This window comes from Natrix helvetica (genome assembly GCF_964273705.1).
Source record: "Natrix helvetica genome assembly, chromosome: 16".
Taxonomy (NCBI): domain Eukaryota; kingdom Metazoa; phylum Chordata; class Lepidosauria; order Squamata; family Natricidae; genus Natrix; species Natrix helvetica.
This window is the reverse complement of record NC_138563.1, coordinates 7,931,664-7,954,584: the sequence shown is the minus strand read 5'-3', so window position 1 is coordinate 7,954,584 and position 22,921 is coordinate 7,931,664. Positions and strand designations below refer to the sequence as shown.

General features: G+C 44.8%; 2 protein-coding genes across 3 annotated transcripts; one reads left to right on the top strand and one right to left on the bottom strand.

The window, feature by feature from the left end:
• Positions 1 to 597: 597 nt before the first annotated feature.
• Positions 598 to 16,403, bottom strand: LIX1L (limb and CNS expressed 1 like). The gene is made up of 6 exons (XM_081968569.1): positions 16,018 to 16,403; positions 9,421 to 9,584; positions 8,433 to 8,573; positions 6,435 to 6,530; positions 5,261 to 5,338; positions 598 to 2,873 (listed from the first exon to the last, which is right to left on the bottom strand). The coding sequence occupies exons 1-6, from the start codon at positions 16,340 to 16,342 to the stop codon at positions 2,631 to 2,633; spliced, it is 1,047 nt and encodes a 348-aa protein (XP_081824695.1). The 5' UTR covers positions 16,343 to 16,403; the 3' UTR covers positions 598 to 2,630.
• A 247-nt stretch (positions 16,404 to 16,650) lies between these two features.
• Positions 16,651 to 22,898, top strand: PEX11B (peroxisomal biogenesis factor 11 beta). 2 transcript variants are annotated; one of them, XM_081968581.1, is made up of 4 exons: positions 16,651 to 16,840; positions 20,229 to 20,344; positions 20,621 to 20,822; positions 21,891 to 22,898. In XM_081968581.1, exons 1-4 carry the CDS (start codon positions 16,785 to 16,787, stop codon positions 22,267 to 22,269), a joined length of 753 nt encoding a protein of 250 aa, XP_081824707.1. In that variant the 5' UTR covers positions 16,651 to 16,784; the 3' UTR covers positions 22,270 to 22,898. The 2 variants fall into 2 exon arrangements, with proteins under 2 accessions (XP_081824707.1, XP_081824708.1); XM_081968582.1 differs by lacking the exon at positions 16,651 to 16,840 and adding an exon at positions 16,910 to 17,203.
• Positions 22,899 to 22,921: the final 23 nt, after the last annotated feature.

Sequence of the window (22,921 nt, the reverse complement as noted above, 5' to 3'; positions counted from 1 at the left end):
ATATAGAAAATATAAAATGACTGGCTGGATAGCCGTGCTTCGCGACGAAACTATGTGATCGGGCAATGCAGGAGAAATCTGGTTCACTCCGGTTAAATCCTTTGGCTCAGTGATGGTCGGTGATTGAAACAGATAAGGGAATATCGCTCCTTCCGTCTTGAGTTCGGAAGCAGTTCCACAGGTGGAAGATGTAGACATTTTGGTGAGGTACCAACGTTTACTACTATAAGGAGTCCCAGACTGCTCCTGAGTGAAGGAGTGGAACGTCTGCCAGTTTGAACTGAGGTAACGAAATGTGAAACAGCTGGCAGTTGGAACAGAGTTCTTTTCAGGTGGGGAGGGGGAGTAGAACGTCTAACTCCTAACATCAGAGCGTGTTAATAATAATAATATAAGAAATACTAATGATCTGAGGGTCATTTCGAAAAAATCCTTTCTTAGCGAGCTCATAGAAGCCAAGAGGACACATACAGGCCAAATTTCCAGTTTGTAGGCTTTACGGTTCTGGAGATTTCGTGATGAGTGGGTGGTACTTGGCTTTTATAGATCTAGATGAGTGATGGCTTCACTTCTAAGCAATGGAATGAACAAGAGGAAGAACTTTTCCCAAATCCTGTTTATTACAGAAAAACTACGCATTACAAACGAAGTCCTAAAACACAGAAATCGTGAAAAAAGGACAAAGCGCCTAGGGGAGGATATTGTAGGCAATACTGCATGGATAATCTGGAGATTGCCAATAGTTACAGAGAAGGAAAGCCGCGTGGTCGGCAGCAGAAGAAGCAAGTACAGGATTCACATTTGGGTCGTGTAAAAAACCGACACTTATTCGAACTCAGTCTCTGGACCCGTTCAGGCGAGACAAATAACCCAAATATAGTAACCTACCGGTTAGCCGGGCTAGTATGAACAATGCAAGAGACATTCATGTATTCAAAGAATTTAGTTATAAGCTAACTTTATAAATGCTTTCAACATTAATATTGTGTAAACCATAGCTATGTATAAAATATATAAATATATATATATATATAAAAGAGGATATTGTTTTATTATTTCATGTATACAAACGGCAAGATACTGAAGGCATGAAGACCAAAGGAAAACTTTCTTAACCCCTGATCACCGGCTAATATTTCCACCAATCAATCAAATCTTACGATAATCATCGACCGGGACAGACCAACATTTTGCAAATTGCTCTGTTTACCTTACCTCTGTTTTTCATCTCTTATGCCAAGTTGGGGCTTAGAAGCTTGTTTATACGTGACCAAAAAACCAGCTAAGAATCACACTAACCTGGCATGCAGGAGACTAATGCAGGGGTCTCCAACATTGCTGGATGAGGAACTCTGGGAGTTGAAGTCCACAAGTCTTAAAAGTGGCCAAGGTTGGAGACCCCCTGCCCTAATGTGTCCTAAGACTTTGAAAGTAAAACCGCAAACAACAACAACATAAAATTAAGTCACGGTCAATAAAGGTAGTCATTGGTTTACAATACTGGTGTAGGGACTGTTCAAAGTTAATGCCATTGAAAAAAAAAAGAACGACCAGTCCGGTTAAAATAGAATACTGGTGGTTGGACAGTAATGGAAATAGGATGTTTTAAGTGCTCTACTTATAAGTGATAAGCAAAGATGGTGTGTCTATCAAACTACTTTAACTGTAGGTACACATCTGAGTAGCATATAAAAGGTAAAGATTCCCCTCGCGCATACGTGCTAGTCGTTCCTGACTCTAGGGGGGCGGTGCTCATCTCCGCTTCAAAGCCGAAGAGCCAGCGCTGTCCGAAGACGTCTCCGTGGTCATGTGACCAGCACGACTAAATGCCGAAGGCGCCCGGAAGGCTGTTCCCTTCCCACCAAAGGCGGTTCCTATTTTTCTACTTGCATTTTTTACCTGCTTTCGAACTGCTAGGTTGGCAGAAGCTGGGACCAGTAACGGGAGCTCACTCCGTTACGCGGCGCTAGGGATTCGAACCGCCAACCTTCTGATCGACAAGCTCGGCATCTTAGCCCCTGAGCCGCTGCGTCCCTGTGTAGCATATATCAATGCATTATACCCTAATAACAAACACTGGCATCCTTTTGTGGCAGTGTTACTTTTCTACTTAATACTGACAACTGTACAAATACCTGGATAGAATCAAGATTTGAGCAAAGATCTATTTCTCCCCCCCAAAAAAAGTTACATTATTAGTATGTTCTACCAAAAGTTCTTCTGCAGAGAGAAAAGACAACCAGGTATAAAATCTATACAGAATTTTCAACCATCTTTTTTTTAAAGTGTGCAATTTGATTCTCTGTTCTTGGAAAGCAAGGCATTGGAGGCTGTTTGATGAACTGGACAAACTCTATGTTTGCTTGTTTTTCCCCCCCAAAAGGTTAATTCAGGTTTCGTTCTCTAAGGGGAGGACACCTTTCACTTCTTAGAACTAAAAATTAAGGCAATTGAGATTATTTTCAAATCCTGCACTCAAGTCTCCCGAACGCAAACATCACCTTGCACAATACAAATGAGGAAAAATCGGGTTCCTTCGCACCGGTAACATTCTTTCTGACTTCTTTAGCAAACTACTGTGGGAAGGGAGAGTAGTTAAGAGGGGAGAGAAAAGAGCTACATGGGCTCTCCTAGCAGTTGGAAGAATGCATGTTCCCCAGCTGGCCAGCAGCCAACATCAGGATGTCTTTCTTCTCCTTGTGAAATCTCAGCTCCTTTCCGGCTAGCCGAGCTTCGTCCAGTTCGCGCTCGGTCGAGGCCAGCTCCCTGGTAAGGGCCCCTGGGATGTTCTGCTCCCGGTTGACCCAATCCGTTGCCATCTGGTTCCGTATATCATCATCCAGAGCACGATGGGAGTAGTGTGACAGCACCTCCTGGTGGGGGGAGGAAAGAGGACATGAATGAATGAATGGGGAAAGGAGGTTTTCCAGAAAGCAGAACCAGCTGTTGCGGCCCACCAGCGGACCTGGGAGCAGATTCGACAGTGAGGAGGTTGGGGAGGAAGATGGGCCTGTCCTGGAGTCTGGGGAAGGCTCTGTGTCAGAGGCAGAGAGGGGGTCAGGGCCATCTGACAGTGATCAGCTGCCTTCAGAGTCAGACATCAGTGAGGCAGATGAACAGCTGCAGCCTGTTCCCAGTGTGCGCATGGGCAGAGTTGCCAGACGAAGGGAACAGCTAAAGAACAGGGTCGACTTGGGAGTAACGCCACAGGTGGACAATGAAGGGCCCCTCCCAGAAGAAATAAAAGAGGAGCAAAAGGGGAGTGGTGTTTGCAGGAGACAATTAGTTCTCTTAATTGGTTCGTGACTCTCCGAGGCTCCTGGCCAAGTTCTGCAGAGATCAGCCTGGCAGCTCTCCAAGCCAGAGAAGGTCTGTGACTGTAAATCCTCCTTTGAAAGACTTTGCTGGATATGAAGGAGCAGAATTCACAGTCAATTCATAAAAGGGGTTTTTGTCGGGACAAGAAGGAGTTGGCTTCATGCTCTCGGGAAGCCTCGGTCAGAGCATCAAGAAAGAAGTCTCTCTCTCCAGTCAGGCAGACGGCTTCGTGCCGTAAACCGCCCTTCAAATAACTCGTACAAAAATATGGAACAGTGAGTGACTGTCATGGCTGCCATTCTGGTCTTGTTGCTGCTTCGCTTTGCCTTTTGCCGGCCCGGCATAGCAACGGTGGGGAGGGAGAGAGAAGAGATTGGAATGTGGGTGTTTGGGGAGGGATTGGGATCGAAGCAGAGCCGGCCCTGAGATGAGGAGCACAAGCCCAAGGCCAACAAAAGGAACGTGGCGATGGGAAAGGCTCGCACACTGCGTTCGTTTCCAAAACAACAATTGAGGATTTTCAATTGGATAGTGACGGATTACAGAAGGGGGGGGGAGAGGAGGGGAAAAGGCAAGTTAACTGTAGAGTTTTTGTGCCTAGCCAACCGATTCTGTCTGCTCTAATCTCTTAACTGCTTTGTTGTCAGTAAAATACAGGTAGTCCTCAACGTACAACCCCAGTGGAGCCCAAAGTTTCTATTCAGTGAGACATTTTAAAGGGAATTTTGCCCCGGTCTTTTCTTGCCGCGGTTGTTAAGTGAAACATCGCAATTGATAAGTTAGCAGTGCGGTTGTTAAGCGAACCTGGTTCCCCCATTGATTTTGCCTCTTGGAAGGTCGCAAAAGGGGATCACATGACCTTGGGACACGCAGCAACGGTCGTAAGTATGAACTAGTGGCCAAGCATCTGAATTCTGATCAGGTGGCCATGGGGATGAGTCAACGGTTGTTAAGTGTGAAAAACGGTCCTGAGTAACTTTTTTCAGTGATGTTGTGACTCTGAACAGTCGCTAAATGAGCTGTCGTAAGTCGAGGACTACCTGTATACTCCTGGAAAAAGAAAGGAACCCTTTGCTGATTACTTGAAGCAGGATGGATGACGCTGGGTGGAATCTGACCGTGACGGATGGAGGCTCTTGATAAAGGAATTGGAGCCACGTTATACAAAGAAGAGGAAAAAAAGTAGTCCCTGGGCAAGTAAGTACAGGTAGTCCTCGACCTACGACGACAATTGATCCCGACATTTGTGTCGCTAAGCGAGAAATTTGTTAAGTGAGGTTTGCCCCATTTTACGCCCTTTCTTGCCACATTTGTTAAGCGTTATCATTGCAGTTGTTGTATCAGTAACGCCGTTGTTATGTGAATCTGTCACAAAAGGGGACCTTGGGACACTGCAACCGTCATAAGTATGAATCAGTCATCAAAAGCCTGGATTTTTGGATCACGTGACCACGGGGAGGCTGCAAAGGCCGTAACTCTGAAAACCTCACTTTTTTTTCCAGTGCCGTCGTAGCTCTGAATGGTCGCTAAATGAACTGTTGTAAATCGAGGACTACCTGTCCCTCGTCGCTAAAACCCTATTCTCAATCTTTATTTCCATCAAGGATTGACAAAGGGAACTACGTCCAAGCTAAAGATTCTTCCGGCTTAAAGAAAGGGAGTAAAAAAGCACAGTTTCTTGATTTTACGCGTTTCTCCAAGCCGTAAGAATCTCCCTCTGGTTGCTTGGTTTTCTACAGAGACCAAAGTAGCTTTTGTTCGTGCTGCTTTAAAGCAGAGAGGGAGGAGGACATGCGGCTTCCCTCTCCAGGTGGTCCTGGGTTCCAACAGTTTCAGGAAGCTGAGGGCAAAGATGCTCAGCAATGCCCAGAGGTGCTTTGTCTCTTCTGTCCACCGCCAGTGACAGGCACACAAAAATCTGCAGGACCTTGGAACGACCTACCTGTCGTGAGCACTGCCTCTCTCGCATGGCTTTCAGGCTACCGTTCCAGTGGAGCAGCTGGAAAACTGTCATCAGTTCCTGCCAAGGGAAAGCAGGACAAATCTGAGCATTGTTATCAGCAGACAAAAGGCACAGCTAAGCGTTCCCAAAGCCATTCCGTCTCCCCTTGAGCGTTGCTCCCCTTAATATTTGTGCCCTTCAGGTTGTTAACCTAAAAGCTACTGGGTAGATTCATCGTTCAACAATATGGGGAGGTTTCCCTTTTTTAAAAAAAAGAAAAATCCAATTCTGATAATGTCAGAAACAGATTTTCGGTTTTCCATCAAATGAATCCACTGTTAATTCCTGGAGCATTTATTATAAAGCAGAGGTGTTAAACTCTCTTGTGGCCCGCTACTGGGCAGCAGATTCGGACAGTGAGGAGGTTGGGGAGGAACCTGGGCCAGTCCTGGGGAAGGCTCTGTGGAGGACTCTGTGTCGGAGGCAGAGAGGGGGCCAGGGCCATCTGACAGTTATCAGCTGCCTTCGGAGTCAGACATCAGTGAGGCAGAGGAACGGCTGGAGCCTGTTCCCAGTGTGCGCATGCGCAGAGCTGCCAGACGAAGGGAGCAGCTAAAGAACAAGGGTCGACTTGGGAGGAAGGCCACAGGTGGACGGTGAATGGCCCCTCCCAGAGGGAATAAAAGAGGAGCAACAGGGGAGTGGAGTTTGCAGGAGACCATTAGCTCATTCCTGCATTCTTGCATTCCGAGAGATATTGGCCTGGCCTCTAATCCTGACAAAAGTCGGTAATTGTGAACTATCTTGAAAGACTGTGGGCTGGAGAAGAATTCACTGTAAATTAAATAAAAGGGGTTTATCGGGATGAGGACTCAGCTTTGTGTTGCTCAGGAAGCCTAGGTCAGAACAAACTCGATTTCATTGAGGGCTGCATTAGGGTTGCGTTTGACACCCCTGTTATAAAGGCCTTTTATCTTAGGCTGTCTGATGATATTTCAGAGTCCCGAGTTGGTCAACAGATTAGCAAGAGCAATACCAATCCTACATTTCCATGCCAATTCCACCTCTCCTGCACATTTTGCCCTTCCTCTTCACAAACAGTTACTCGGAAATTAAGTCAATAGGTCAGGTTTTAGCAGCAAAAGTCTGGATCGCATAATCCAATTAAGAATACCTGGAACTCTAACATGGATTTCCCTTTGTTGGACTCCAACATGAAGCGGAAAGCACCAATGCCCGTACTTGGGTTATCTGCTTCTTCTCTGTTGCCCTGTTGGAAAGAATAACATTGTAGGTTAGATTGGATGAGAGTAAAAGGATCCTCTTTTTTGTGGAAGAAAGATTCCCTACTTTAAGAAGAGTTTTCACAGAGCCGCCGCAGGTTTTGGAAGTTAGTTGTATAAATATATGAATATTCCATAGGCTGTGATGGAGGTAGTGCTTAACTTATGACTGGTTGCTTAGGAACATCCTAAATTACAACTGACACCCCCCCCCAAAAAAAAGGGGACTTACAACCTGGGTCTGAAGTTCGCTTAACAAATTTTATGGGTTCACTTAACAATTGTCAGGTGGAAGAAGTTAGGAACTATGGTAGAATTCAAAATACTACAAATTGATTTCATGCTATTGATACGTAAGAATCTGAACTACTAACGGTCAAAGCAAATTGGAACCAGATAACAGACTTCGGAGGGTGGGGAGGGACTTATTAGAGCTCTTAAAGCAACAGAGAGACTCCAAACTGCATTTGACCCCACCTGGTCATCTCCTGCAACAACCACAGCATTTGCTTAATCTGCCATGGTGGCACAGTAGTTAGAGTGCAGTACTGCAAGGTAATTCTGCCGACTGCCAGCAGTTCGATCCCGATCGACCCAAGGTTGACTCATCCTTCCGTCCTTTTGAGGTGGGTAAAATGAGGAGCCAGATTGTTGGGGGCAAGAGGAAGACTCTGTCAACCGCTTAGAGAGGGCTGTAAAGCACCGTGAAGCGGGATATAAGTCTAAGTGCTGTTGCTATGTTTGCATAACGACCAACACAAAAGTTTGCACACTGAGCCCAGGTGTACGATGGCCACTTTATGATCATCACAACATACGAATGAATTTGTCGTCTCAATTAGTGGCGAGAGAAACCCACTTCTAAAAATCTTGTCGATGCAAAAGGATGTTGTTAGGAATTTTAAAAAAGATATTGAATGGGCCAAGGGTAAATATTGTACACACACTTATAATTGGGAGAAGTACACAACAATGGTTAAGCGACTTATTTTCATTACACACCTAGAGAGCTGTTTAGAGGCCTTGCCAATAAAGGATTCCAGAAGGATTCATCAAGATTTTTGAATTTTTTCTACAACTGTTTCCCTACTAATTACAGGACCTTCAAAAGCAGCGGTCAGCAACTGGTGGTCCATGGATCACTGGTGGTTCCCGAGAAAACCTTAGTGGTCAGCAGAAAAACTATTTGCATTTTTTATATTGCACTAAATCAGGGATCCTCAAACTACGTGACGGATACGTGCAATGAACGCTTGTGTTGCCCCAGAGATTCTCCCCCTTCGGGGTCTTTTTGTGGGGGTCAGAAGGGGGCAGACATTCTGATTTTTGGCTCTGCTTCAGCCTCTTGGTGTGGGGCTTTGGGCAAAGGCTGCAGGGAAACATCGCTGGTGACGAAGGGCTAGAGGGCCTCGTTCCAGTGGGACTGCATCATGGCCTGGAACTGGCTGACCATCTCAGCCCAGTGAGTCTCCAGGGGCCGGCACCTGGCCTTGCACTCCCGCAGTTCTTCCCTCTGCTTGGAAAGCCTATGCTCCTAGTCCCGAGTGAGGTGCTTCTGCTGAGCCTCCTTCTCGGTCAGATCCAATTTGAACTGTTTTGCCAACTCTTTCTCCTGGTGGCTGATTCACTCCAGCAACTGCATCCTGTTAGGGCCCTAAGGAGCCTGGGCAGGCAGGCGAGAGTGGCTGGGAGTGGAAGGGTGAATAGGGGCCAGCGAGGTGCCCTTTAACATTGACTTGCCCCCCCCCACCCAGTCACATGCCCACCTAGCCACGCCCGCCCACCCAGTCATTAGGCAGATCATATTAGTGGTCCGCGGGATTTAAAATTATGAATATAGTGGTCCCTGAGGCCCAAAAGGTGGGTGACCCCTGTTCAAAAGCACTTACGTTAAAACATGCCAAAGCCTCCAGGACACTTTTCTCAATAAAGTCATCCGTGATTCTACGGGATGGATGTTCATTGAAGACTGAATTCATCAGTGCAATTTTGGCAGCACTTCTCCTGGCTTCTGCTTTCGTGGGACAAAACTGAGGTTGGGGTTGGAGAAGAATACGAGGCAGACGTAAGAATGTAAACTACCAGAGTAAGTTAACAAAGTTATCCCTAAATTATGCTTCAAAGGGCACTATAGAATTGCTGGTCTCTTTGATACGTTGCAAGTATCAGAAAGGTTTGAAAGCTCAGCATCCTAGGAAGAACCTCACGGGATGCTGAAAGTCAGCCCATACATTTACAGGGGGGGGGGGGGGGGGAAATGCCACAATAATATTTGTCAGTAAAATTAATTGGTTTAAAACCAAACTGTGGGCACTTGATCCTAAAGTCCAGTGCTATTTCCAAGGGTTCAGGCATTCCTGTTTATTTCGGATACCTGCTTCAAATCCCACAAACGGAATAATTTACCCCTCAAATCTCTGCGGCTTTAGGTCCTAACCGTTAAGGCCAGGATTTGGAATAGCTGGAGATGACAGTATTTCTGAAATTTATTGCTGATATTATCCAGTTTAAAAGTGGCACGCACTTTGAATTTTTCACATTTATCCTGCAAAGCATTACTACAACTCATAGCTTGTCTTTTCATGGAAAGAAAGGCTGTTCAAAACTATAGATATTTTTCATCAATTCCACCTGACTAGGATTCCATATTTTTCCCCCTTTTTATGACCCTGTAATCCCTTGCTTTGGGGCGACTGAATGGAGCCGAGCATTTTACTGTCCAAATGCCCTTCCTGACGCCTACATGGAGCTCACAGCAGACATTTTCTCTTTGCGCCGTGATGGAGAAACATCCGTCACCAGCTAGAATTGAACTCTCAACCTTCCGAGTGGGAGATGAGAGTATTTAGTTCAATTCCATAAGTAAGGCAATCTAACCTGAAAACTGCCAAAGCAACTTCCTCCTGGCAACGTAACATAGCAAATGTAAGGAGGACTGTTGGATGGGACCATCTCGTAAACCACCAGAGCGCCATTTTTCAGATCAGCACCACGGGATTGCTTCATCTGCCAGAATTCCTGAAGTGCTTCAACAACATTGACTGGAAATAGAAAAGGAGAGAGTCTGTGAGAATATTGACAATTATTTACACACACATCTGCAGCCAAAAGCTTTCCCGATCATTGCTGCAACTGGAAGATCCAGAGAGCTATTGCAGATACTGATAGTCCTCAACTTACAACCACAATTGGGTTCACTCTCATAACTGCGGAATCAGGTTGCAAATACCCCTAGGGAAATTCATCACAAACCGGAATGATGGCTAAGCGATCGGCCATAAGTCAAGGACTGCTTATAGTGTAGAACACTCTTCTAGAATGTCCACACAGCTTCTACAATTAATACACAGAGACTACAATTTTTAAATAATAACTAGAAGATATTAGTACAGTCTTTTGGAATCAAACAGAAAAATAAGGATTACTAATCAACTGGAAAACGCTGGACATTCAGGTTGTTCACGATGTATAACCACAATTGAGGCCAAGATTTCTGTGGCTAAGTGAAACATTTGCTAAGTTAGTTTTGCCCCATTTTACGATTTTCCTTGTCACTGTTGTTAAGTGAATTGCTGCAGTTGTTAAATTAGTAACAGGATTGTTAAGTGAAATCTGGCTTTCCCATTGACTTTGCTTGACAGAAGGTCGCAAAAGAAGATCACGTGACCCCGGGACACTGCGACCGTCATTAATACAAACCAGTTGCCAAGCATCTGAATTTTGATCACGTGACCATGGGGAAGCTACGACGGTCGTAAGTGTGAAAAACAGACATAAGTCATTTTTTTTTCAGCGCCGTTGTGACCTTCTGACCAATTTTGGGCTCAATTACGGTCATAAGTCAAGGATTACCTGCATGCTAAATATTTATGAATCCTAAGCAACGGAAGAAACACTAGCCTTTAACTGGAAAGTACAGCTCCTCCATCTATGAAAATCGCCATGTGAAGCAAGAAAGCTTTTGATACCAAAAATAATCATCTAAAAATGCTCCTGAAAAAAAGCATTCCTTTTCTACCCTTCCTGCTACCAAAGTGCAAATGCTTACAGCCAGAAGTCAAACTGTGTTATTTATAAACATTGCTTACTCTCTTGGTCCCAAACTCTGGTCTTTGCCTTGCGTATGACACACATCTGACTTGGGTATTTAAGAAGAAAGAGTAAATGATTCCATATGGCCTTGCAGGATTTCCAGAGCCAGAAAAGCAGCTCTAAGCTAAACTACAGATTGCTTGGCAAGCATTTGCTGTTTAAAAATGTACAAAACGGCATCCATTGGGATGCTACCCAACAACAGCCACTCCAACAATTATAGCCAATGACCTCAAGATGGAAACAGTGGAAGTTTTTTTTCTCCTTACAATTGTATAAAACATTTTAATATATATTTCCTCTATTCTTACATGCATTTCTTTAAACAATTTTGAGAAAATAATTTGAGAGAACTTTACAGAACAAATAGTTTGCAGTCCAAACCTGTTCCAAACTTGAATAAGCTTTCTTGTAGCCGAGTATAAACAGAACAAAGGCTACCATAAAATAAGGCTATTTTGAGAAAAGGATTTTATTAATAGAGAATTCTGAAAGATAAAAACAGCCTCCTTTTGCCAACTAAAATATACATAAAACTTTCAGGCATGAAGTCCCAGAGGTTGAATTATTAGATTCCAACAAAGTATTATGTTTTAGCTGGTATAATTTTTGTGTGATGTTGAAGATACAAAGAAAATGTTCATAAATTATGCTGATAACAAAGTTAAAACCATCCACTCCTTTAACTGGTTTCCATCTTCAAAAAACTAGAGACCAATCAGCCTGACTTCAATACCTCGGAACATCCTGGAAAAGATAACCAAGCAACAGAAGCAAGCAAAGTTATAACCAGAAGCCAACATGGGTTTGTCCAAACACAGATCAAGCCAAACCTTATGTCATTCTTTGACAAAGTGACTAAATTAGTGGACCAGCAAAATGTAGTGGATTTCAGTAAGGCACTTGATAAAGTAGACCACAACCTACTTCCTGGTAAGCTAAAAAAATGTGGGATAGACGGCATCCCCACCAGATGGATTTGCAACTGGCTAACCAACCACACTCATCAACATGTAGCTTAATGGAACTACATGGACATAGAGATAGCGAAGAAAGCTGCCGGGTACCTAAAGGAGAGGAAACGAATCAAGGAAAGGAGCAAACTAGAACCCAAGGAGAAATGTCCTGATAATTAATTAGTGGAACGGCTTCCAGAATTGTGAGTGCGCAATCACTGGAAGTTTTTAAGAACAGATCGGACAGGCATTTGTCTGTAATGGCATAGGGCAGTGTTTCTCAACCTTGTCAACTTGAAGATGTCTGGACTTCAACTCCCAGAATTCCCCAGCCAGCATTCGCTGGCTGGGGAATTCTGGGAGTTGAAGTCCAGACATCTTCAAGTTGACAAGGTTGAGAAACACTGGCATAGGGTCTCCTGCTTGAGGTGGGGGTTAGACCAGAAAACCTCCAAGGTCACTTCCAACTTTGTTTTTCTACTATTTTGTTAACTGAAGGTTTTTGCTCCAAACTCTCAGGAGTAAAACTCACGCAATTAATTGTCAGGCGCAAAAGATCAGTTCCACACGTTAAACAGATTTATTGTTACCCATGCCTTATTCACAGGGGTATTTTCAACTATAGGTAGTCCTCGATTTACAACAGTTCACTTAGTGACCATTCAGAGTTACAACGGCGCTGGAAATAATGACTTAGGACCACTTCTGGTTTCTAGCACACCTGATGATCAGCTGACCAGCATGAATGTGAAGGCCGGTTTTGGGCACTGCCGCACACATGAAGGGATCCTGCTCCCGAAAAGCCAAACTTCGGGGTTCTGGCACTCAGCTGGCCTGCACCCATGCGCACACCAGTTTTCGGCATTGCTGCATACGTGAAGGATAGCTGATCATTGCACGCTCATGCAAGCCAGAAACCCTGAACACAAACAGGCAAGGCTGTGTACGCCGGGCGACATGGCTTCGTGTGCCACTTTGGGCACACGCGCCACACTGCTCTCGGCTGCTCCTCCTTTTGCCTCTGCCACGGCTACATGTGGATTCAGGATTCATAACAGTTTCCAAGCCTCTTCTAACAATTAAAAAAAATCACACCTGATTTTTTTGAACCCAATATGACAATTCCTGGGATGCTTCACCAGTTCCCTTATGGTTGCCCACCATGTTTCAGGAAGTACAAGTTTTTAAAGTATGGTTAACAGCAACAGCCTCAACAATTTGGGTCCTCATTTTATCCCCCTCGGAAGGACAGAAGACTGAGTCAACCCTGGGTGAGATTTGAACTGCCAAATTGCAGGCAGCCGGCAGGCAGCAGAAGAGCTTACAGTACTGCACCCTAACCTCTGTGTGACTGTGGCTCTCTATGTATATGCCTGCATTCCTCTAGCCAAGTAATCTTGTATTGAGTAAATCGTCGCTTCCTTACTAAGTCATAATCATGAAAACATAACAAATAGGAAAACTACCCCAAGTCAATAATGCAGTCTTGTTTCACAATGACTCGCATGAAAGCACTGTTATTAAAGCCAGATCTCACATCAGATTGACAGAAACAAAAGCCTTTACTCAGAAGCACAGAGCTGCATCAAACAGCCTGCCAGGAAAGGAAACCTGCAATTACAATACAATTTTTTTTAAAAAAAACTCACAATTATAGGGTCCAACGTTCTGCAATCGTCAGTAAAAACAAACAAACTATTCTTGAGATGGTCCTCTTAAAAAAAACTACAACGATGAAGAGTCACCAAAAATCAACTTGACAGGAGTGAGTCCATACCTGCTTACCCCTCTATTCTCATCTCTGCTGCCTTTATCACCAACAATGAAATTCACCCTACTCTCCATCTCAGGAGAATGGTCTCTGCATTTGATAGCCCTATGTTCAGAAAAATGCTCCACGTAAGATCAGAAACGCAGCACACCTATTTAATATTGCACACGTTGAGAGCAGCAAGAATTGTAATTGCACAATATTGGAAAAATGAGGAAATTCCTACAGGTGAAAACATAATTAAAACAAAATTAGACTGCGGAAATGGATATGTTAACGTATAAACGTATAACAATAAAGGATAAAGAAGATACAGAATATTTCTTAATATGGGATTTGTTTTACAAATGACTAGACTATAAAGATAGAAATTAGAAGTTGGAAGAATGCCATCTAATACAAGTAAATATTGTTACTATTATTGTTATTATGTATAAGTAAATTGACCCACACAATACAATGTTTATTAAGCACTCATTTATGTTAAAGAAAAACGTATAAATAAAATTCATGGGGGGGGGGAGAAGTGCAGCACACCAATGAGAAAAGCACTCTGCGTATGTTCAGAGGCACAGCCTTCATAAATAAACCAATGACCCTTGCTCCAGGTCTACGACAACTCGCCATGGCCAACTCACCATGGGACAAGACTTACACTAATATCGTAGAAATAGTCAAATAGAATCGTTAAAGAAAGGATGCCAAGAGGTGCCAAATAAAATGTGAATGACAAAATCTAAAGTATTTTTAAAAACATGTTAAATGATTAAATTGTTGAATTGTGCTGCAATTGAGTTGTCCCATCCCGCCCTGCTCCCACTTCTCTAAGGCTAAGCCATTACACGTAGTTCATGACTTACAACCATCCGTTTAGTGACCAACATGGGGGGGGGAAAGCAGCTAACCCCTTTTTACATACTTCTGACCATTGCAGCATCCCCACAGTCCAAATTAATCCAAATTCAGAAGCTTGGCAAACTGGTTTGTACATATGACCGACCGTTGGTGTGTCGTAAATGAAGAATTATCTGTAGGCAACGTAGAATAGAAATAGAAATAAGAAGAATAGGAATAGGATAGGATAGAATAGAAATAGAAATGGAATAGGAATGGAGAGAATAGAATAAAATGGGAATAGGAATAGAATAGAATGCAAAGTAGAACAAAACAGAATATAGAATAGAGTAAAGAATAGAATAAAATGCAGAATAGGATAGGACAGGACAGGACAGAATAGAATTCTGAATAGAATAGGATATGGAATGGAACGGAACAATATATAGAATAAATATAGAATAGAATCAAATTCTTTATTGGCCAAGTGTGATTGGACACACAAGGAATTTGTCTTTGGTAGAAAGAATTACAGGCAGTCCTTGACTTACGTTTCATTTAGTGACATTCAAGGTTACAACGGCACTGGAAAAAACACGACCCTTGCGGCATACCACGAGGTCATGGGCATCAAAATCTGGACGCTTGTCCACCGGTTCACATCTATTGACAGTCGCAATGTCCTGTCCTCACCTTTGCAGACCGCCAATGTCAGAAGGGGGGAAGCCAGATTCACTTAACTAGGGGATCAATGTGTGTGTGTGTGTGTGTTAAGTTGAAGACTACAGGTATTTGACGGTTCTCCAGACTTTCCCCCCTATGTGTGTGTGTGTGTGTGTGTGTGTGTGTGCACGCACGCCCTCATGTATGTGTGTGTGTGTGTGTCCATCGCTGTCATAATTACAGGACTACTGGTATCCAACGATTCTCCAAACTGCAACCCCCGTCCCCGGGGTTCGAAATGTGGTTGGGGAAACAGGAGGATTACACACAGGAATGGGCAAAATGGATTGTTTATATACAGAATAAATACCAGACTAGGAGTTATTATCTAGCCTTTAGGTAAGAATGTTTAGACCGATAGATGATCAGAGTAAATAGTATATGGGATGTTTGGAATTATTAGAGTGGTATACAGCGGAAGTCAGGGGGGTGGGTTTGTGCGGGAGGTGGGGGAGGGTTAGGGTGGAGGGTGGGGCAATATATATGTATGAATAAATTAGAAGATGGGACTAATGAAACATTGTTAGGCTAGGAGAAATTTATATTAAGAGTTATAGATGTTAAATTAGCTTAGAAAATGATCAATGTGTTATTATTAATTTAAGACTAATCTCTATAGTTTTTGTTGGGAGGAGAGGGGTTATGAGTAATCTATTTTAAGATGGGGGGTGGGGAGGGGGTAAAGTGTTTGGTATAATATTTGAATGTGAATTTTTGCGGGGGGGTATAGCATTTGTATGAGATTTATATTGTATGGAGGGGGGGGGTGAAAAGGGGGAAAATTTGTTTGTACAAAACTCTTTTAATAAAAAAAAAAAAAGAAATGTGGTTGGGGGTATCGCGGTCGTAAGTCGAGGACTACCGCTATCTGACGGGTCTCCAGACTTCCCCCCTCCCGTGTGTATGCCTAAGTCGTAAATCGAGGACGGCTCCCCCAATTCGGCCCGTGTCGCCGTCGTAAGTCGAGGACTACCGGTATCTGACGGGTCTCCAGACTTCCCCCCCTCCCCTCTGCTCCCCGTTCGGCCCCTCAGCAACCCAGCCAGGAAGCGAAGCTGAAGAGAGCCGGCCTTCGGCAGGAGGGTGTCGACTCCTCACCGCGGCCGTATCCCTGCGTGTGCTTAGCGAAGCTCCGCACCACGGCCTCCACGGCCTCCCTCAGGACGGCCGGAGGGCCCCCCGCGGCTCCCGGGGGGCTGGCGGGGGCAGCGGCGGCCGTCACTCCGGGCAAGAGGGAGGGCGGGAGCGGCGGCGGGGGCGGCGGCGGCCCCAAGGTGAGCGTCAGCCCGAGCGGCGGCGGGGGCGGCGGGAGGGGCGGCGCTGAGGCGGCCGAGGGAAGCGCCCCCGTCGTCACGCCGGGCCGCAGCGAGCGCAGCGTCCCTCCGACGCCCGGCTGCAGCCGCTGGACGCGGAGCGACTCCATCCCCTCCGTTGCCGACGACCGAGGCGAAGAGACGCGGAGTCGCCTCACGGGCGAGCTGTCAGTCAAGCCCTGGCCGGCGACCAATGGCAGAGCGCCTTCTCAGGCAGGAGGCGGGCCTTCCCGCCCTCTTGCCCAATCGCCGTCGTGAGTCTCTCGAAAGCCAGGAGACGGACGGCCCGAGTTGGGGTTGGGAGGCTCCTCGACGAAGGCCTTAGCCAATGGGGATCGAGGACAGAAGCAGGCGGACGCTCCTGGCTCACGTCACATCTTTCATCAGCGGAAGCCAATCGGAAGCTTCAGATAAATTTGACCCGCACGCGCTCCCGTAACGGAGGCGGAAGTGGAGGTGTTTACCTCTCCTGCGAGGGCCCGACAGACGGGCGAGGGTTCAGGCCGACGCTGCCCGGTTCGGTCCAGCCTTTCCCGCCCCTCGGCCTCCGCCATGGATTCCTGGGTCCGTTTCAGCGCCCAAAGCCAAGCCAAGGAGCGGGTCTTCAGGTTTGCACGAGCAAAGGGCGGTGGGTGACAATCCCGGGGAGGACTTTGCAGGGAGTCCTCGACTTACGACCGCCATCGAGCCCAACATTTCTATTCAGGGAGACGTTGGAGTGAGCTTTGCCCCGATTTAAGACCTTCCTTGCCACGGTTGTTAAGTGAATCACTGCAGTCGTTAACTTAGTAACACGTTTATTAAGTGAATCCGGCTTTCCCCATTGACTTTGCTTGCCAGGAGGTCACAAAATGGAAACACGTGATCCTCAGACTGTGACCGCCATAAATGTAAGTCGGTTGTCAAGCGTCTGACTTATGATCACGTGACCACGGGGATGCTGCTATGGTCATAAGTGTGAAACAACAGACGTAAGTCCCTTTTTTCAGTGCCGCTGAAATTTCGAACAGTCACTAAACGAATTGTAAGACGGGACACTGCAACCGTCATAAATATGAATCGGCTTCCAACTGTCTGAATTTTGATTACATGACCATGGGGGTGCTAAAGCGGTCATAAGTGTGAAAAATGGTCATAAGCTGTTGTCACTTCAAATGATCACTAAAAGAAATTGTATGTCGAGGACTATCTGTAGTTTTAAAATCCAGGGAAAGCATTTGGTTTAAGTTGAATTCATCTCAGCAGGTATCAAGTAAAAGAGAATATTTGTAGCTCAAGACTGAACTTTCGGGTGAATTTGGCTGTTTTTCTGCAGAAGTTTCGTTACCAAACTACTTTAAAGCCGTTACCCCACTTTTCATGGCAAATATGGGCTTGCAGATAACTAGGTCATAATTCCGGCAACATTTTCCACTTGCATTTTTCCTCTTGAGGTTGTTGCTATCCTCACCCCATGGGTGAAAAAGGCGGTGCCCTTAACTACGTCATCTAAATATTTACCTCTTGCCCCATTCACCCTCTGTTGCTTCTTCAAAGAGAGCTTTTGGGTGTCTGTGGTTAATTGGAAATTGAGGCAATGAAGACAGCATAAGGATCAGTAATGAGGCCATCAAACCTTATGCTCATAGATAGCAAAAATGCTGCATTTCGTTCCTAAAAGTGGGTCCTTAATTTCCTCCTTTCCGCAGAGAGGTGATATTGTTTACATATGTGCCCAGAGGGCAAGAGAATAAGAGAGAATTTAAAATAGAATTTAAGCAAACCATATGCTGAATTTTCCTTCTATTATTAGTCATCTATTGTGGCAGGTATGTGAAAGGCAAATCTATTATGCCATGTCTTTATTAGGAAAATTGCTTTTCCCAAAATTGCTTTTTCCATACTACACATGACTGATTTTTTAAATATCTAGAATCATATTTGTCCAATTTCTCAGAATAATTCTTTTAGCAATTGCAGCAGAGGTGGGTTTCCAAATTTTTTACTACCGGTTTGCTCGCTCGCGCTGCTTCTGCGCATGTGAAGTGCCCGCCTCACCCAATCTGGGAGCAGCCCATCTCTGAATTGCACATACCTTATGCAACTTAAGTTCTTGAACAAAACTCCAATTCTATATTTCTGAGGGGGAAAGAATAAATCTCATTCTTACTTCCAGAGACACATAGTAAAGGATGCCCTGTTTAAGGTCTGGGGAAAAATTAAAAAATAAAAACATCACATGAAAATCCCAATCTGGTTATCAACGATGGAGGCAATGACATATCCAAATACTATAGATCTTAGCAAAATGGTAAGTTATGCAGACCTCTTAGATGAAAAAGGAGAACTAAAATCAGGACAGGATCTGAAAACACAAGGAGTAAATATGGAATGGTGGCCCTATTTACAAATTAAAACAAGATTTGAAAAAGATCGAGAACATGGAATGGAATGAGATAAAATATTATTAGGAATGGGAGGAAAAATGATTACTAGTTTATATAATTTTCTTTTAAGATATAAAATGGAGGAAGAGACGGTAAAGGAGACAATGATTAGCTGGGGAATAAATTCTGGCCATAATATAGAGTTAGAAAAATGGGATAAATTATGGGAAAGAAATTATAAATTTACAACGGCAGCAACATATAAAAGAGATTTCCCTATAAACCTACTTATACATTTATTAAAATATTGTTCCAATTTATATAGTTCCAAAAGGACACCCCCTCAATTTTTTTTATATTGCCACTAAGAATATCTGACATTTATCCTTTAAGAACATTCTTTGGTGCATCCAATAAAATCAAAAATACTTTTTTTTTTTGCTAAATAGTTTTCAGTTTTAAATATGACGAAACCAGTTTACAAGTCTTTTTTAACATTTGCTATCATTGATGTTCCATTATCAGATATATCTTTTTTGTTTTTGTTTCCATACATAAATGTTAGTGATTTCAGTTTTCAAACTACTTTGTTTAAATTTTGGCTGGAAACACAATGTTGATTTGGTTTCAGAAATGGGAGCTTAGCAGAAGAGGAAAGATCACAGGTTTCCTTGACGCAAGTGAAGTATCTGTCCGTATTGAGCTTGTCAAGACATGCTTCAGTTGCAATTATATAATCACTGCAGTAAATTGGGGAAGCAAAAATTTCATCCAAAGTCAAGAGAATTCCTTGAAGCAGCAGTCACCAACTGGTGGTCCGTGGTCTACGAGAAAATGTTGGTGGTCTGCAGAAAAATTATTTGCATATTTTATATTGCACTAAATCAGGGGTCCTCAAACTACGGTCCCCTGGGACGGATACGTGCAATCGACACTTGTGTTGCTGCAGAGAGTCTCCCCCTTTGGGGTCTTTTTGTGGGGGTCGGAGGGGGACAGAAATCCCAACTTGGGGTCTGCTTTGGCCTCCTGTTGGGGGGCTTTGGGCGAAGGCTGGAGGGAAGAGCCGCTGGTGGTGAAGAGCCGGAGGGCCTCGTTGCAGTGGGACTGCATCATGGCCTGGAACTGGCTGACCATCTCAGCCCAGTGAGCCTTGGGGCGCAGGTACCTGGCCTTGCACTCCCGCAGGTCTTCCCTCTGCTTGGAAAGCCTATGCTGGTAGTCCTCAGTGAGATGCTCCTGCTGAGCCTCCTCCTTGGTCAGATCCAATTTGAGCTGAGCTCTTTTGCCAACTCTTTCTCCTGGGGGCTGCTTCGCTCCAGCAACGGCTTCCTGTTGGGGCCTTAAAGAGACCAGGTGGGCAGGCAAGGAGTGGCTGGGAGGGGAGGGGCGAGCAGACGCTGACGAGGCGCTCCTCGATGTGAGTGACATCGAGTTGGCCACGCCCACTCAGTCACATGCCCACCTAGCCACGCCCAGGCGGTCATTAGGCAGACTGTATTAGTGGTCCGCGGCATTTAAAATTATGAATTTAGCGGTCCATAGAGGTCCGAAAGGTTGGGGACCCCTGCTTTAGCTGACAGATCTTGGTTGGGTCTCTTTACTGTTTTCCCCCCCCCCGTATCCTGCCCAGAGCCGCCCAATATGCCTGCACCCTACTAGGCTACGCCCTGCAGAAGAATGGAGCTGGGCCCGATTTCCTCGCTCGGATCAAGCAGCTGGAGGCTCATCTGAGTTTGGGACGCAAGCGTAAGTGTGAAGGGGATTGACTGGGGCGGGAGGACAGAGATACAAGCGGGCGTTTTGGCGCCGGCAGGGCAAGAAGGTGGGTGGAAGAATTGAAATTATAATTTTAAAAGATTCTTTTGAAATTATCAAAAGAAAATTGGTAATTATAATAACAACCCAAAAAAAGCAATTGCTTGCCAATCCACCCAGTATATTTCAAGGACTGCCCCATCGGCGAGCGGTGGAAATAAGACAGGATGGATTGTGCCCGTCCGTGACTTTGGCTTTCCTTTCCAGTATTCCGGCTGGGGAACTCTGCGGATGCTCTGGAGGCGGCAAAAAAAGCCATCCACCTGTCAGATATCGTCCTCCGTTTCTGCATCACCGTGAGCCATTTAAATCGAGCCATGTACTTCGCCTGCGACAACATCTTGTGGGCGGGGAAATCGGGCCTCGTCCCACACATGGACCATGAGAAGTGGAGCCAGCGGTCATTCAGGTAAGGTGCAATTCCCCTCTCCACCTCCCTCCCAGAGAGATTTGTCCTCTGCTTGAGGGCTCCGGGTTGCGGAGGGAATGGCTAATCCTGAGAACACCAAGCTTATAACTTGGCGTTGCCCGGATATTTATTTATAGGTCTGGACCAAACGTAATGTTTCTGATTTTGGATTTTCCCGCTTACCAGAGGGAGCCCCCTTGCGGAGTACTGTGAAGCCGTTACCATGGCAATTCCACTGTGCTGTACAGTAGAAGCCATTTTACGGCAGTACGGTAGAAGCCATTTGAAGGCACAACAGACTGTATCTTAACAGAGCACACACCCCGAGGGGTGTTACGGGTATCTTACTCCCACAGTATTATAACACATAAAAGAGGCCTTGGTAAAAAAATTTAATAATAAAGCTATTGTTTTTTTAAATACAAATAACATATTTATGAACAAAGGCTTGTCCAGGTTTTTTCTTCTTCCATCCTCTTTTGTACATAATCCATTTTACATCATAAATCTATTTCCAATTTCAGCTCTATTATTCTCTCTCCATATTTTCCATCTTAAACTTATTTTCTCCTTATTGCATAAATAATATCATTAATCGCCCCTTCAGATATACCAGATTATCATGTCATGATTCCTCTTTTCATCTATTTTACCATAATGAAACCATCCAATTTTTTTTTCATTTTTAGTGCCTTTTTCTTCTATTCCTGTTCTTCTATTCTTGTTCTTCAATTAAGTCCCATCCATAATTCTAATTTAACCAAATTAACAGGGTTTCTCCCCCTCCCCCCATTTTTTCATCTTAAACTTATTTTCTTCTTAGTACCCAAACAACATCACCAATTCCCCTTTCAGATTTAAGCCAAATTATCCTTTCCTCTTTCATTAGCCTATTTTACTGTAAATAACGTAGATACTCAATCTCAGTTTTTACATAGAAGACATTTAGCTTAACAATTAGCCTCGGTCATTTTGTGCGAGGATTTTAAAATATTAGGTTGACTTTGGGAGAAAAAAAAATCCACCTAGGATTTCAGGATTTTTCACTCTTTGCGCTTTCCCCCGCAGGTATTACCTCTTCGCGCTGATTATGAACTTGAGCCGGGATGCCTACGAGATCCGTCTCCTGATGGAGCGCGAGACCGACGCGAAATCTCAGAAAGGAAGCTGCAGAAACGGCCCATCCAGCCCCGGGGAGGACCCCAACCATCGCTTCCAGCAGCTGGCCCTGAAGCTGAGGCTGCAGCTCGCTCTCCTGGCGCAGGTGCTTCGCAACAACCCTCCCCTCCTCCTGGACCTGATGAAAAACGCCTGTGACATTTTCATCCCCTTGGACAAACTGGGCATGTACAAGACCAGCTCGGGCTTTGTGGGGCTCTGCGGCCTGACCTCATCCGTCCTTTCCATCCTCGCCATCCTCCATCCGTGGCTGAAGCTGAAACCTTGAACGGTGGCGAGAGGGCTGGCTAAGCTGAGCCGCTTCCTCTCCTAAATTCCCAGCTCCGGAAACTAGCTTGCGGGGTGCTAGTAATGTGGCGGACTCAGCCAGCTGGGGATGCGGGGGTTCCTCTGAACTTGGGGGGGAAAAGATGCAGGGGGAGGGTCTCTTCTTTTGTCACTCTTTGAGCCCAGCAGGTGGACAAGCAACTCTGGTAATGGACTTTGTGGGGAGCCGTTAGTATGTGGGGTTATCGGGCCGGGGATAGCTGGAGTAACGGTCTTTCCGTGTCTTATTTATTTAGGAAGAAACAAATAAATGAAAACTACATCTTGTAGATGAATGATGATCTCCCCTGGCAGCTATGACAAAGTTTTGAGCCTTCTTACTTAGAGAGTGGTAAAACCCAGTTTCTTCCTTGTTGTACAGGGCCTTTCGGCTTTTAATAGTTGGGAGTGAACAGAGGTTTGAGGACATGAACAATGTTTGGACACAAGACTGACTCACGTTTGTTAATGGGGATATCTGACTTGCAGGTCAATTTTGGGATCTATGCCACTGTTTACTCACCTTGCATTATTTCCCTTGTTCAAAAAAAGAAAAAACATTTTTAAATAAAGGTAACCACTGAAATCTAAGCAGTTAAAGAGTTAAAGGCAAC